This window comes from Mytilus galloprovincialis, chromosome 4 (genome assembly GCF_965363235.1).
Source record: "Mytilus galloprovincialis chromosome 4, xbMytGall1.hap1.1, whole genome shotgun sequence".
Taxonomy (NCBI): domain Eukaryota; kingdom Metazoa; phylum Mollusca; class Bivalvia; order Mytilida; family Mytilidae; genus Mytilus; species Mytilus galloprovincialis.
The window spans coordinates 102,804,140-102,819,972 of record NC_134841.1 but is presented as its reverse complement, the minus strand read 5'-3'; the positions used below and the strand labels follow the sequence as shown (position 1 = coordinate 102,819,972).

General features: G+C 34.6%; 2 protein-coding genes across 14 annotated transcripts in view; both read left to right on the top strand.

The window, feature by feature from the left end:
• LOC143073678 (RNA-binding protein 8A-like) overlaps positions 1–15,833 on the top strand; it is a 244,701-nt gene that overhangs the window by 122,112 nt on the left and 106,756 nt on the right. The window lies entirely within an intron of this gene.
• The window catches only part of LOC143073672 (high affinity cAMP-specific and IBMX-insensitive 3',5'-cyclic phosphodiesterase 8B-like), a 147,895-nt gene that overhangs the window by 103,277 nt on the left and 28,785 nt on the right, over positions 1–15,833 (top strand). For 12 of the 13 annotated variants that reach the window (XM_076249390.1, XM_076249386.1, XM_076249383.1 and 9 more), the window contains 6 exons: positions 715–772; positions 7,522–7,689; positions 8,987–9,127; positions 10,087–10,175; positions 10,776–10,864; positions 11,306–11,326. In XM_076249390.1, the coding sequence (XP_076105505.1) occupies positions 715–772; positions 7,522–7,689; positions 8,987–9,127; positions 10,087–10,175; positions 10,776–10,864; positions 11,306–11,326 (566 nt within the window). The remainder of the gene's footprint in view (positions 1–714; positions 773–7,521; positions 7,690–8,986; positions 9,128–10,086; positions 10,176–10,775; positions 10,865–11,305; positions 11,327–15,833) is intronic. The other variant, XM_076249384.1, reaches the window with a different exon arrangement.

Here is a 15,833-nt window from a genome sequence, read left to right as displayed (position 1 = left end):
ACTATGTCGGGGGGAAACTTGTATTTTAAGTAAAGTACTATGTCAGGGGGGACTTGTATTATAAGTAAAGTACTATGTCAGAGGGAACTTGTATTATAAGTAAAGTACTATGTCAGGGGGGATCTTGTATTATAAGTAAAGTACTATGTCAGGGGGGAACTTGTATTATAAGTAAAGTACTATGTCAGGGGGAACTTGTATTATAAGTAAAGTACTATGTCAGGGGGGAACTTGTATTATAAGTAAAGTACTATGTCAGGGGGGAACTTGTATTATAAGTAAAGTACTATGTCAGGGGGGAACTTGTATTAAAAGTAAAATACTATGTCAGGGGAGAACTTGTATTATAAGTAAAGTACTATGTCAGAGGGAACTTGTATTATAAGTAAAGTACTATGTCAGGGGGGACTTGGGGAACTTGTATTATAAGTAAAGTACTATGTCAGGGGGGACTTGGGGAACTTGTAATATAAGTAAAGTACTATGTCAGGGGGGACTTGGGGAACTTGTATTATAAGTAAAGTACTATGTCAGGGGGAAAACAGATCAGTATTAAAGTACAATGTCATGGGAGAAAATTGTGTTAACAGCAAAGTGCATAAATGGAAAGGAACCACATTTTTTCATTAATAGATTTTTTTTTTAGGTTTTTGATAAATTATTTGAGGGAAACTGTAAACAATCGGTTTAAATGTTTTTTATTTTATTTTCCAGTGCATTAGACAAAGAAGAACCATCATTTTTACCATCGATTACAGCAGGTTTCAATAAGGTAATACATTTGAAATAAGAATTGTGATATGATTATAAAATAAGGAAATGTGATAGGATTGCCAATGAGACAAGTATCTATAGCATAAATAATGTGGATTTAAGCAACTATAGGTCACCATACAGCCTTTTACAATGAGAATAGTCAACTATAGGTCACCATACAGCCTTCTGCAATGAGAATAGTCATACCATATAGTCAGCTATTTATTGACCATACATGACAAAATGTGAAACAGCTATTTATGGACCGTACATGACAAAATGTGAAACAGCTATTTATGGACTGTACATGACAAAATGTGAAATAGCTATTAATGGACCATACATGACAAAATGTGAAACAGCTATTAATGGATACATGACAAAATGTGAAACAATTCAAACAAATGCAACAGAAAGCATGATTTATTACAAAACAATAAATGAAAAACAGATATATCAGACAACAACTAAACAAAAACCATTAGACTACAGGCTCCTGACTTGAGACATGTAAACAGACAACCATTTGACTACAGGCTCATGACTTGGGACATGTAAACAGACAACCATTAGACTGCAGGCTCCTAATTGGGACAAGTAAACAGACAACCATTAGACTACAGGCTCCTGACTTGGGACATGTAAACAGACAACCATTAGACTACAGGCTTCTGACTTGGGACAAGTAAACAGACAACCATTAGACTACAGGCTCCTGACTTGGGACAAGTAAACAGACAACCATTAGACTACAGGCTCCTGACTTGGGACAAGTAAACAGACAACCATTAGACTACAGGCTTCTGACTTGGGACAAGTAAACAGACAACCATTTGACTACAGGCTCCTGACTTGGGACAAGTAAACAGACACCATTAGACTACAGGCTCCTGACTTTGGACAAGTAAACAGACAACCATTAGACTACAGGCTCCTAATTGGGACAAGTAAACAGACAACCATTAGACTACAGGCTCCTGACTTGGGACATGTAAACAGACAACCATTAGACTACAGGCTTCTGACTTGGGACAAGTAAACAGACAACCATTAGACTACAGGCTCCTGACTTGGGACAAGTAAACAGACAACCATTAGACTACAGGCTCCTGACTTGGGACAAGTAAACAGACAACCATTAGACTACAGGCTTCTGACTTGGGACAAGTAAACAGACAACCATTTGACTACAGGCTCCTGACTTGGGACAAGTAAACAGACACCATTAGACTACAGGCTCCTGACTTTGGACAAGTAAACAGACAACCATTAGACTACAGGCTCCTAATTGGGACAAGTAAACAGACAACCATTAGACTACAGGCTCCTGACTTGGGACATGTAAACAGACAACCATTAGACTACAGGCTTCTGACTTGGGACAAGTAAACAGACAACCATTAGACTACAGGCTCCTGACTTGGGACAAGTAAACAGACAACCATTAGACTACAGGCTCCTGACTTGGGACAAGTAAACAGACAACCATTAGACTACAGGCTTCTGACTTGGGACAAGTAAACAGACAACCATTAGACTACAGGCTTCTGACTTTGGACAAGTAAACAGACAACCATTTGACTACAGGCTCCTGACTTGGGACAAGTAAACAGACACCATTAGACTACAGGCTCCTGACTTTGGACAAGTAAACAGACAACCATTAGACTACAGGCTCCTGACTTGGGACAAGTAAACAGACAACCATTAGACTACAGGCTCCTGACTTGGGACAAGTAAACAGACACCATTAGACTACAGGCTCCTGACTTGGGACAAGTAAACAGACAACCATTAGACTACAGGCTTCTGACTTGGGACAAGTAAACAGACAACCATTTGACTACAGGCTCCTGACTTGGGACAAGTAAACAGACACCATTAGACTACAGGCTCCTGACTTTGGACAAGTAAACAGACAACCATTAGACTACAGGCTCCTGACTTGGGACAAGTAAACAGACAACCATTAGACTACAGGCTCCTGACTTGGGACAAGTAAACAGACAACCATTTGACTACAGGCTCCTGACTTGGGACAAGTAAACAGACACCATTAGACTACAGGCTCCTGACTTTGGACAAGTAAACAGACAACCATTAGACTACAGGCTCCTAATTGGGACAAGTAAACAGACAACCATTAGACTACAGGCTCCTGACTTGGGACATGTAAACAGACAACCATTAGACTACAGGCTTCTGACTTGGGACAAGTAAACAGACAACCATTAGACTACAGGCTCCTGACTTGGGACAAGTAAACAGACAACCATTAGACTACAGGCTCCTGACTTGGGACAAGTAAACAGACAACCATTAGACTACAGGCTTCTGACTTGGGACAAGTAAACAGACAACCATTTGACTACAGGCTCCTGACTTGGGACAAGTAAACAGACACCATTAGACTACAGGCTCCTGACTTTGGACAAGTAAACAGACAACCATTAGACTACAGGCTCCTAATTGGGACAAGTAAACAGACAACCATTAGACTACAGGCTCCTGACTTGGGACATGTAAACAGACAACCATTAGACTACAGGCTTCTGACTTGGGACAAGTAAACAGACAACCATTAGACTACAGGCTCCTGACTTGGGACAAGTAAACAGACAACCATTAGACTACAGGCTCCTGACTTGGGACAAGTAAACAGACAACCATTAGACTACAGGCTTCTGACTTGGGACAAGTAAACAGACAACCATTAGACTACAGGCTTCTGACTTTGGACAAGTAAACAGACAACCATTTGACTACAGGCTCCTGACTTGGGACAAGTAAACAGACACCATTAGACTACAGGCTCCTGACTTTGGACAAGTAAACAGACAACCATTAGACTACAGGCTCCTGACTTGGGACAAGTAAACAGACAACCATTAGACTACAGGCTCCTGACTTGGGACAAGTAAACAGACACCATTAGACTACAGGCTCCTGACTTGGGACAAGTAAACAGACAACCATTAGACTACAGGCTTCTGACTTGGGACAAGTAAACAGACAACCATTTGACTACAGGCTCCTGACTTGGGACAAGTAAACAGACACCATTAGACTACAGGCTCCTGACTTTGGACAAGTAAACAGACAACCATTAGACTACAGGCTCCTGACTTGGGACAAGTAAACAGACAACCATTAGACTACAGGCTCCTGACTTGGGACAAGTATATGTGATATCCAAAAATGGTTTGAATGAAGAATTATTTGAATGATCCTTTGAATCAAATTTCAAATTTATTATATAATCTACTAATGTGTTTTTTTTTCACTTGTTTATTTTTATCAAACAATTTACCACAATATAATGTTATTGTATATTACACTCTACATCATATAAATGTGGGCTACAGAAAGCTGTAGATTCTGAAAGGATCCAATGGTTCCATGATCTGACTTGCATGATTGCTACATTAGTGTCTAGGTCTTGAGTTGTAATCTCCATAAAATTAGGTTTCAGTCTTCTGTCTAAATCTCCATGATTTTCTCTGTTAGCTGATGTTGCCTAAATTTCTTGTTTCATTAGCAATACTCATTCAAAACCATGGAACATTGTATGTAGTTAGTATTGAGCTTTTGTCAAAAAACAGCTCGTAAGATTCATCTACAATGATGGTTTGCTTGTTGTTTGTCTTAAAGCCTTAAATTACACATTAGAGAACATTTAAACCTGACAGCTTCATAAATATGTATTTGTCCTGTCAGATCTTATAATGGCTGTGATGTATTGATCTGAGAAGTAGGTTAATAGATGATATATCAGATTAACTAGTCCTATACTTGTCAACAGCGTTCATTTCATGAAAGATACACCATTAATTATCTACTGATTCAACATGACGTGCATTCAAACTAATTAATATGATTATGGATCTATATTACAGAATGTTTCTATTTGGTATATTCATTTTGAAGTCAAAACCAAGCCTTTCTGTCAAAAGCCCTAATTAAATTCTCGTCATCTAATCTATAGAAAGCTTACTTATTATGTACATCACAATCGAATAGTCAGATATCCAATTCTTCTACCATTTCATTAGACCCTGTTTGGATAGGCAAATTAGAAGCACGTATATTAAAACGTACTAAGCCCATAGATGTCTCTTTGTATTAAGTTTTATGCATTTTTCAAATTGTCAACATTTTGTTTAAATTAATTTTGATTAAGGTAATTTAAAAACATTGTACTCCATTCAGATTTAGACTAATACTTTGGTTTCAAAATTGGAAGAGGTCCAAAGAAGTAAACATGAAGGACGCCTCCGGGTGTGGGAATTTTTCGCTACATTGAAGACCTGTTGGTGACCTTCTGCTGTTGTTTTTTTTCTATGGTCGGGTTGTTGTCTCTTTGGCACAATCCCCATTTCCATTCTCAATTTTATTATGTTAGTAGTTGATCAATAAATAAACTTCTTATATATACTGAATGGGAAAGAGGCTAGGTGTAATATACAAAGGAGATTTAATTACAAAATTAAGAATACCTCAACAATACACAATTACAATACTGTTTGAAGAATGGACAAAAATGAGAATTGGATTATTGTGATTTCAGAATAGTCTGCAAACAGAAAGGCTCTGATTTGAAGACCATACTTTGATCTATAATGGTTTTTCTTTTACAAATTGTGACTTGGATGGAGAGTTGTCTCATTGTCACTTATACCATATCTTCTTTTATTACATTGGTTGCAATAAATTACATTGATTTCCCAGTTAGATAAAAACCGATAATTTCACATGTGAAATAAACGTGGCTATTTCACTCTCTGACGTCATCCAACAATATACAATTATGGCCCGTTGAAAAGGTGAATATCCAAAATTGTCAGCATGAGAAGGTTATTTCACTGAGGGCGCAGCCCGAAGAGAAATAACTTTTGAGGGTTGACAATTTTGGATATTCATCGCTTCTAAGGGGCCACAATTGTTTTATTATACCGAACTAACAGTGGAAGGGCATTTTGAATCATTGTAAAAGCACTTACCCTTACTTGAGTCAGTAACAAACACAAGTTGACATTCAAAAATACATGTAATTTGTGTCTTAGAATTCTCATATGTACAACAAAGGTAGATTCTTTTTGTAAAATATTGATGGCCCAGAAAAGTACCGTTATACGAGATAGAATGAAATGCAAAACAGTGTGGCTGTGGCCATTGATTGACACATTCAATTATGTACAACAAAGGTAGATTCTTTTTGTAAAATATTGATGGCCCAGAAAAGTACCGTTATACGAGATAGAATGAAATGCAAAACAGTGTGGCTGTGGCCATTGATTGACACATTCAATTCATCCATTGACTGGGACAATTTAGGTGAACGTTTGTATGTAACGACCACTGCTCACTATGTACTTTTTAAAGACACTTAAACTATGGGGTCACCAAAGGTTCTCAACACCTTAATAAAGTAATTCGAAAAATTAATCAGAAATAACACGATGTTTTGATTTATATCAATTATATAAATCAAAACATAAAGGTTATTCCTGATTAATTTGTTGAATTATTTTATAATTAAAGGCGTTAAGAAACCTTTGGTGACCCCACAGTTTAAATGTCTATTGTAGGTACGTCGTGAACAGTGGTCGTTCACGTAAATTGTCCCAGTCAATGGATGAATTTAATGTGTCAATCAATGGCCACAGCCACACTGTTTTGAATTTCATTCTATCATCAGCACAAGATGCACGTCAAAAGCCTTATTTCCTCTTCTCTCTATCAATGGGCTTCCTGTAACTTGAACGTTGCCATTTTGTTGATTTACGTCTGTGACGTCATTTTCATGAGTACAAATCAACAAACTAAAAAGGTTATTCGCCGGTGAATAATAGGGTTATTCAACGCTGGTGTAAATTTTTAGGGTTATTCGCTCTTCCTTGCAATTGTATGAAAATTAACTGAATTATTCCATGTCACGTGATAACGTTTTACCCAATAGAATTGTTTGAAATATATGTAAGGTATAATAATAGGCGTTGTCAAGACATCGATAACGGTGGATCAAAACAAATTTTGAATGCGTAGAAAAAAGATATAGTTCCTTACATGTTTTACATTAATTTCTTTTAAAAAGACATTTGCAAATGTAATAAAAAGAATAACCAATTAAAGAATTCAAATATCGAAAAATATTGAACTGGTGACCGAACAACACTGATAATTTGTGCTACGCGCATTCGTGAATTAATGAGTTGTTCGGTCACTCGTTGAATATTTTTATCTATTTGAATTCTTCGATTAGTTATTTTATAAGTATCTCTTTATGTATCAGATATCAGAATGTGACTTCTCATTATTACAATAATCACCCAGTCTCATTATTCACAATAATGAAAACCTTGTAATAGTTTCTGAATTAATAGTATGCATGAATTAAAAATCAGGTCAGTAATCATTGTTTAATGGCAGTCTAGACAGATTGGTCTAAATCTGCCTGGTTAAGATTTAGATGGACTATTATTGGTCAATAGCTGTATAGGTGTACATCTTCTAAAGTCATACCAGGAACTGAAAGATATTGGACCATTAGCTTTGCATACTAATTGGTCTTAAACAGGACTAGAAGAGTCTTCTTTACGATCATGAGGTCAATATGACTTACTATTCATGCTTCACATCATTCTGTGATATATGGCTACAAGCCGCTACATATCTATGTAAGATTATTTATATGATGTATCGTTGTAATTATTAAATTATGATTGACCTAGTAAAAATTATAAAATGACATTTGTTCTTTTACAGAGAATTGTTGAAAGTCCAAACATTAGTATGTGTATGAATGAATTACTGACATTAGAATATGGTGAAGTACAATCTCGGTTAAAGCTCAGTGCTTGTAAAGCTGTCTTCTCAGCTCTTGATAATGTCTCAGACGCTGTAGAAATCTCTAGTGAGGACCTTGAGGTTCAGGTGAGAGCTTGAACTACTAAACAGATTCATTATAGGGCTTGTAGAAAAAGAGTGATTCACTCTGAATTGTGTATAAAAAGAGTTTTACAGTGTGTATAAATACAATCTTCATGCTTAACCACAAGTCTTAGTATTGGCTTGTAAAATTCTTCTCTACAAGCCTACAGAACCCATCTAAAATTCTAAAAGATTGAGCTTCTGGCTTGTGGACTCCAAAGTTAAGTGAGGACGGCTGTAAATAGAGTGATTCATTCTAAGGTGTGTACAAATAAAGTGATTCATTTTATAGTGTGTATAAATAGAGTGATTCATTTTTGTCTTTGTATTAATTGTGATTCATTTTAGAGATTTTGTGAGTAGAGGGATTCATTTTTTTGCTTTTATGAATATAGTGATTCGATTTAGAAATTTCAAGTGTAGAGTGATTCATTTTTGTGCTTGTACAAATAGATTGATTCATTTTTCAGAGATTTCATAAATAGAAGGATTTTTTTTTGTGCTTGTATAAATAGAGTGATTCATTTTAGGGCTTGTATTAATAGTGATCCATTTAAGGGCTTGTATAAATAGAGTGATTCATTTAAGGGCTTGTATAAATAGAGTGATTCATTAAAGGGCTTGTATAAATAGACTGTTTTTTGCGCCTGTCCCAAGTCAGGAGCCTCTAGCCTTTGTTATTCTTGTATTATTTTTAATTTTAGTTTTTTGTGTACAATTTGGAGTTTACTATGGCAATCATTATCACTGAACTAGTATATATATTTGTCTAGGGGCAGCTGAAGGACGCGTCCGGGTGCAGGAATTTCTCGCTGCATTGAAGACCTGTTGTTGACCTTCTGCTGTTGTCTGTTCTATGGTCTGGTTGTTGTCTTTTTGACACATTCCCATTTCCATTCTTAATTTTATGATTCATTTAAGGACTTGTTTATGTATACAGTGTTTTGTTTTAGGACTTGTATAAATAGAGTGTTTCATTTTAGGGCTTGTGTAAATAGAGTGGTTTATTTCAGAGCTTGTGTAAATAGAGTGGTTTATTTCAGAGCTTGTGTAAATAGAGTGGTTTATTTCAGAGCTTGTGTAAATAGAGTGGTTTATTTCAGAGCTTGTGTAAATAGAGTGGTTTCAATTTTGTATTTGGTTTGTATAAATAGAGTGATTAATTTTACTGCATGTATGAATAGAGCGATTCGTTTTAGGGCTTGTTTTAATGGAGTGATTCACTGCACTGATTTTATAAATAGATTGATTCAGCAAAAATTTTAGAGAGTTAATGTCGATTTGTTTTATTATATTTCAGTATGTAAATCATGCCTTTGAAAGGTTAACAGGATATAGTAGTGAAGAAGTTTTAGGAAAAAACAGTTCAGAAATAGTTAAAAATGACCGTAACCGACCCGATCTCAATGATACCATAAATAGCCAGCTTAAAAAGGGAAAGGTAGGCAGTAATTCAACCACATACAATTTCTACTCTTTAATACTTATTGTTATTCTGTCATTTACCAACAAAACAATTACTGTTAGTAACAATTATTAGAGCTAATTTCCTAATGCATGTAGAGCAAGACTTTGTTTAGCTTGCTTGCTTTGTTTGTATATTGTACACTTTTGTAATTTTAATTTGGATGACGTCCAGTAAAATTTAAATATAACATTTACGATTTTTAACTATTCCTATATATATATTGTTTGAAGATGTCAATCTTAATTCCAAAGCTTGAACAAACATTTATACAAACAAAGCAAGCAAGCCGACCAAACTTATAAACAACAAGCATGCCAACAATAAAAGTAACAAGTTAGGAAAAAAGAGCTCACAAACACAGTCAGTTTATACAGCAACAATTGTTCATACAGAAGAAAAAGCAAACAGTTAAGGATCTTGTAGACCAACTGTTATTTGTTTTACACTTTTCTCAGCTATAAGAGATCTAACTAAGTGAAAACATTAACAGAACTGTTGATTACATACACAAGTGAAACATTAACAAGCTGTTGTTAACCTAAAAAAGTGCAGACATTAATAGCTTTATTACAGCTCTATTGTTGACTTACACAAGAGAAGACACAAACTGCTCGTTTGTTTACATATGTGAACAAAAAAAAGAAAATCACAAAAGTACTGAACTCCGAGGAAAATTCAGAACGGAAAGTCAGTAATCAAATGGAAAATCAAAAGCTCAAACACTTCAAACAAACGGATAACAACTTGAACTGTTATATTCCTCACTTGGTACAAGACATTTTTAGCTGATATGTGTGTACACACAAACAGTTTTAAAATTTATTCATGGAATGCATTTTTTTTATTTCCTGAAAAAAACTTTTGTTTATTTATTGAAAACTTCATGTTTAAGGAAATGAAACTTCCATTTTTATGATATTCTTTTTTTTCAGTACTGGGATGGTATTTACCATACAAGAAGGAAAAGTGGTGAAATCTTGCCTAGTCACTGTCATATCTGTCCAGTTCTTGGTCAAGGGGGGTAAGTCATTACTTTGAACTGGCGAAATCTGTTGTAGTTCTTGTCATATTTTAATATTCATGTTAAATTTTGGGAGATACATGTATAAGTAGTCTCTAATGATAAGATGATGAATCTTGTATTAGATTAATTAAACCATTCCTGGTCTTGGAGAAGTGCAAATTTCCAATCATTGGATCACTGGCACTCCAAAGCAATTCAGGAACCTCTTTGAACAACAAGCTGTTAAGGTGAATGTCTATGAAAATTAATAGTACATTGTTTGACCTGCAGGGAGAAATTGAAATAGATATCCTGCTTTTAAAATAAAATTTAAGATATTTGAAAACCTTACTGAAAATAAAATGAATTAAGGTGCTGTATCTAAAAGAAATGTAAACTTTGCATAATAAGTTTTGCACCTGACAGCTGGACGAGCAGAAAGCACTTTAAAAGTTCACATGATTACATTTTTTTTTATATTTTCTCTTACATCATTAAGTAAACTTACTTTATTTTCAATTTTTTAATAATTTCTTTTGTAGAAAAACATGTTTTGTTTGGAATAACCATTACCCATTGCAAATTATTATTATTATTGTTATTTTGTTTTATTTACAGGAAAATATCACATGTAATATCAATAAAGAATTCAACCACAGATACCTCACATATTTTAAAAGAAAGTACAGAATTTAATTTAGTTAATGGTAAGTGTTATCAGTAGATGTTACAGGTGGCAAGAAATTTATCTAAATATTTCAAAATCGTGTATACAAGTTAAAAAAAAGTCAAATACTGCTAATCTGACTGCATAACATACTATGAGAAAGTTGCAAGCCTTGATGAAGATGTGGTATTGTTGGTATACCAAGGAAGAAATTATACCTTGGAAACCTATTAAATAATTTATACTTGTTCTCACCTGAACAATCTACACTGCTAAAACATAGTCTAAGATCCATTTTTCCCGAATGAAAACAGAACTTTACTTTCATTTTCAAAATAAAGGTGATATAAAAAGGGTTGTTAATGGCAATGAATGAAGGGGCGTTGATAGTTTTTTAAAGTCTCAAAATTGAAACCATAATAAATCTCCTTGAAAGTCTTGTCAAGAAAGGGAATTGATTGAGTTTTGTAACTATTTACAGGAAGGTTATCTAGACAGTCTAGTAAGTTATTTGTTTTTTGCTGTGAGCTACATATTGGAAAAGACACATTTTTTAAGTTGTGATATCAGATATAAATTGTGCCAAATATTACATGAAATTGATAAATATTTTGATTGATGTGTTGATTATTGTATGATCTTGTATATGATGTGTTGATTATTGTGTTCCTTTGATCACATATGTCCCTCATCCATTGATTGTTTGTAGTCATATATCTTTCTGTCTGTATGTTTTGTACCATCAGCTTTTGTCAGTATGTCTGTTGGCTTCAAGTGAAGAGGAGGAATAGAAGATGTTCATCTTGTCCTGTTAGTTGACTCTCTTTAGGATTACTACTTGTCCTGAACATTGAAATATTTGCCACTGGACGTTAATCAACCAACAATAAATCAATCAATCATTCATTTAGGGGTACCAGAGAATAAATCATTTACTGAAATTTCAATTTGTCAAAAAAAAAAATACCGTAGTTGTGATTTTGTGAATGTTGTCTGATGTGGTACATTTTTGTTTGTATATTACTTCCTGGTAAAACCAAAAGTAATTATTTACTCATTGGTTGTCATTGGTAGATTTAGAGGGGTCCCAGCCTCCCTCTTTTCTTTGAAAAATTTGGTTGATTATTAAGGGAATCACTGAAGCATGACCTGACTGGGCTTCCTTTTAGGTAGTCAGTGCATCCACCACTGGTTGTTAATTCTGGCTGCACATGTAGTAAAATGTCTTCTCTTCAGCTATTCACTTTTCCCACTATAAACTTTCATAGGATTATAAATTGTGATTGTGACTACTCTGATTTGTATAATTCATGTCTGATTTAGGGGTGGGGGGGAGGAAGTTCCCAAACCATGATAAGGGGGGTTTCAACTTTATGTCCCCTTTCAAATGCATTGATGTTATAACCCCCCCTCCCCCCTTCCCGATCCACTACTGCATCTATTAGTGAGCAACAAACTGAAGCAGTATTGGACAATCACAAGCACTTAGTTCCACCTTATGTAATACATATAAAACTCAAGTGTTTAATCACTAAGGAAAACTAAGATGTCAGCTGTCATATAAGTGTTTCTCTTAAACATAAACTGTTGGAATTTGTTATTGCTATTTATATCATTCTTGGTCATTATTATCATTAGTACCATTCTTTGATGTTTTGATTTTGTACTAATTGTTACCATGGTAATTAATTAAAAGTATAAAAGTGTTGATTTAATTGTTGTATTTGTTTTGTTTTTTATTACAGTTCAATATTTTGTGGTTTAATCATGCTTTCCTATTTTTCAACTTGACAGTTTTATTTCAGATTAATGCTAAAATTACTTAGGTTTATTAAACAATTATAAAAACATCAAAAGCATGAATATATATAAGTAAAACACACAAATAACTTGAAAACATCTGATTTTGTGATTGCCACCTCTGAACAACATTGATGCAGAGAAACTTAAAAGAAGTTGTTGTATAATGCATTGTTTTAATTGGCTGACTCTTGGTGTGTATTTGTTTTTGTTACCAGCAGTTTGTTCTTGTTAACTGTTGAAAGAATGTCTTTGCAGTACAGTGTATCTCATGGTTCATATTGCCTTAATATTTTTATAATACATAAAAAAATGTGATGATATTTGAGTTTTAACTATAATTTTAAAATCGTGCAACTTGAAGTAGAATTACCAAGCCTGCTACTTGATTTTATTTTTTGTAAAATATTAGCTTTTGAATAGTGCACTTTCCCATTTGTCAAAGGTGTCACTCAGGATAGAAATAGAAAAAAGAATAAAAGTCACACATTTAAATTTAAATTACATAAACAGTTTGCTGAATATAACACCAGGTGGTGAATGGAATTGGACTGACATAAAATGTACTAAGGTTAACAGGGATTTTTGTCGGTGTACATTTTAAAAATTATTTCTGGTTTTTTTTTTCATGAACATATTTACACCAATTCTTTTTAAATAAAATTGACAATAAAAAATGGGGAATATGTTAAAGAGACAACAACCCGACCATAGAACAGACAACAGCAGAAAGTCACCAACAGGTCTTCAATGCAGCAAGAAATTCCCTCACCTGGAGGCATCCTTCGGCTGGCCCCTAAACAAATATATATACTAGTTCAGTGATAATGAACGCCATACTTAACACCGAATTGTACTCATGAAACTAAAATTAAAAATAATACAAGACTAACAAAGGCCAGAGGCTCCTGACTTGGAACAGGCACAAAAAATGTGGCGGGGTTAAACATGTTTATGAGATCTCAACCCTCCCCTTATACATGTATCTCTAGCCAATGTAGAAAAGTAAATGTATGTTAAAAAGACTTCCAAACATAGGCGACTCTCTGTCAAAAGTTACCAATTTATCTAATAGTGTTCTGAAACCATGTAAATAAATGAAAAATCCTTGGAAACCCTAGCAGATTTTTATGCAGTTAAGCTGCATTATGCGAGCACCCTAGATTTGTGTTCTACCCAATAAATCCTGAAATACTTGCCATTGTTATTATCTAGCTTGTTAATATGTTATATATAACTAATTGAACACTTTTTTAATACTTTTTATTCTGGATTACAAAAATAATGACCAGAAAAACCTTAAATGATCGTCGATTTATCCAAAAGTTTTAAAGTTACGCATAGGAAGTAGTGCTTATTAAAAATCCTTGTGTAGTTCATTATGACTTGCGCTTTTAACTAAGATGTCAAAGAACAATTGTATGAAATATTTAATCGCCGAAAATCTCTTAAGACAAGCAGTTTAGATTTCCCAAATGACAAAAGTCGTAGGAATATTGTTTGTCATCAATACGTAGTACAACTACGTCAGTAGTCTATTATATAATTCAACTGTTCATGCTGTTGGCGGCAATTTCAAATTAGAAAAAGAAATTTTCGTAGCTTTTCAATTTGGAGGCAGGTGTGCAAATTAGCGGTGGTCCGAGACCTTCCACTTTTGCAAGCGGAATTTCGACTAGGATAGTTGGTTTCTAGCTACGCCCGACGTAGTCGCCTTACATTTGAAAGAAAATAAGAAATTACTTTGCAAACCTTTTCACCATGTTCACCAAAGTCTCCAATTAAACGAGCTAAAAACTTATTTTTATCATTATTATTCATGACAGCGATGTTCATTTTGTTCAACCGCTAGCTTTATACAGAAAATCGCCGACAAATATTGTATAAATTCGAGTAAAATCGTATCTGATTGACAAAAACAACATTGTAAACACATAACAATGGCCGCCGTGAAGACAAAATTTTACAAAATCGGATCCGATTCCGGAGCGGATAAGGGTAATTGCGGGTTTGACGATCATTTACCAAATAAATCCAAGCAGGTGAAAAAATACATCTATGCATGGTAAATGAATATAAACACTAGTATTGTAAACCAAAAGATATATGTAAAAGAAAGAAAAAGCAGAAAAATATTTTATTCAGAAACTAAAAATTACTTTTTGATAAATTTTAATTTAAAAATCCAATACAACGTGACAGCTGGGAACAGTATATCTAACAATATACATGTTCATGGTCACAGTCTAAATTTTCTTTATAAATGATGATAATGCATGTGAGATGCTTTTAAAGTGTAAACATATTACTGCAATTTCGAGGGGTTATTTGTTTTTTTCTCAATTTTGAAGGATCAATTAAAGTAGCTGAAAGTTTCATTCCTTATTTTCACAAATAATGCAACTATATTATATATACCTTAATGTAAGTAAATCATATGATATATAGGTGGCATTCTTTGGGCCACTCTACCCCCTCCTGTTTGATAACTTGGAAACGGTCGAGCTCCCCACCCCTAAACCATATGAGGGGCAGATCCAGGAATTTAGGTTAGGAGGGGCGCAAACTTAAATTTTCGCCGAGCAGAGCGAGGCTAAAAAAAAATTGAGGTAAAATTATCGGAATTTTCTTTATTAAGCGGAGAACAACCCATGCTTTGCAAATTTAAGGGGGGTGCAAGCCCGCAACCCTCCCCCGTCTGAATCCGCCCCTGCATATATTCAAGTATAGGACAATATAATAAATAAAAAATGAAATATAGGGGGAGTCCCTGGAGTTACCCCACCCCCTCCTATTTGAGAACTTGGAAACGGTCGAGATCCACACCCCTTAACCATATATATTCATGTTTGTGACAATATGAAAAATCAAATGAAATATAGGAAGAGTCGCTAGGGGTCACCCCACCCCTCCTGTTTTAGAATTTAAAAATGGTCGAGATCCCCATCCCTAAACCATATATATTCATGTATGGGACAATATAACAAATCAGATGAAAGATAGGGGGAGTCCCTGAGGTCACTGTTCACCCTCCTGTTTGAGAACTTGGAAATGGTCAAGATCCTTACCCCTTAACCATATATACTCATGTATGGGACAATATAACAAATCAAATGAAATATAAGGGAAGTCCCTGTGGTCATCCCAACCCTCCTGTTTGAGAACTTGGAAACGGTCGAGATCCCCACACCAAAACAATATATATTCAT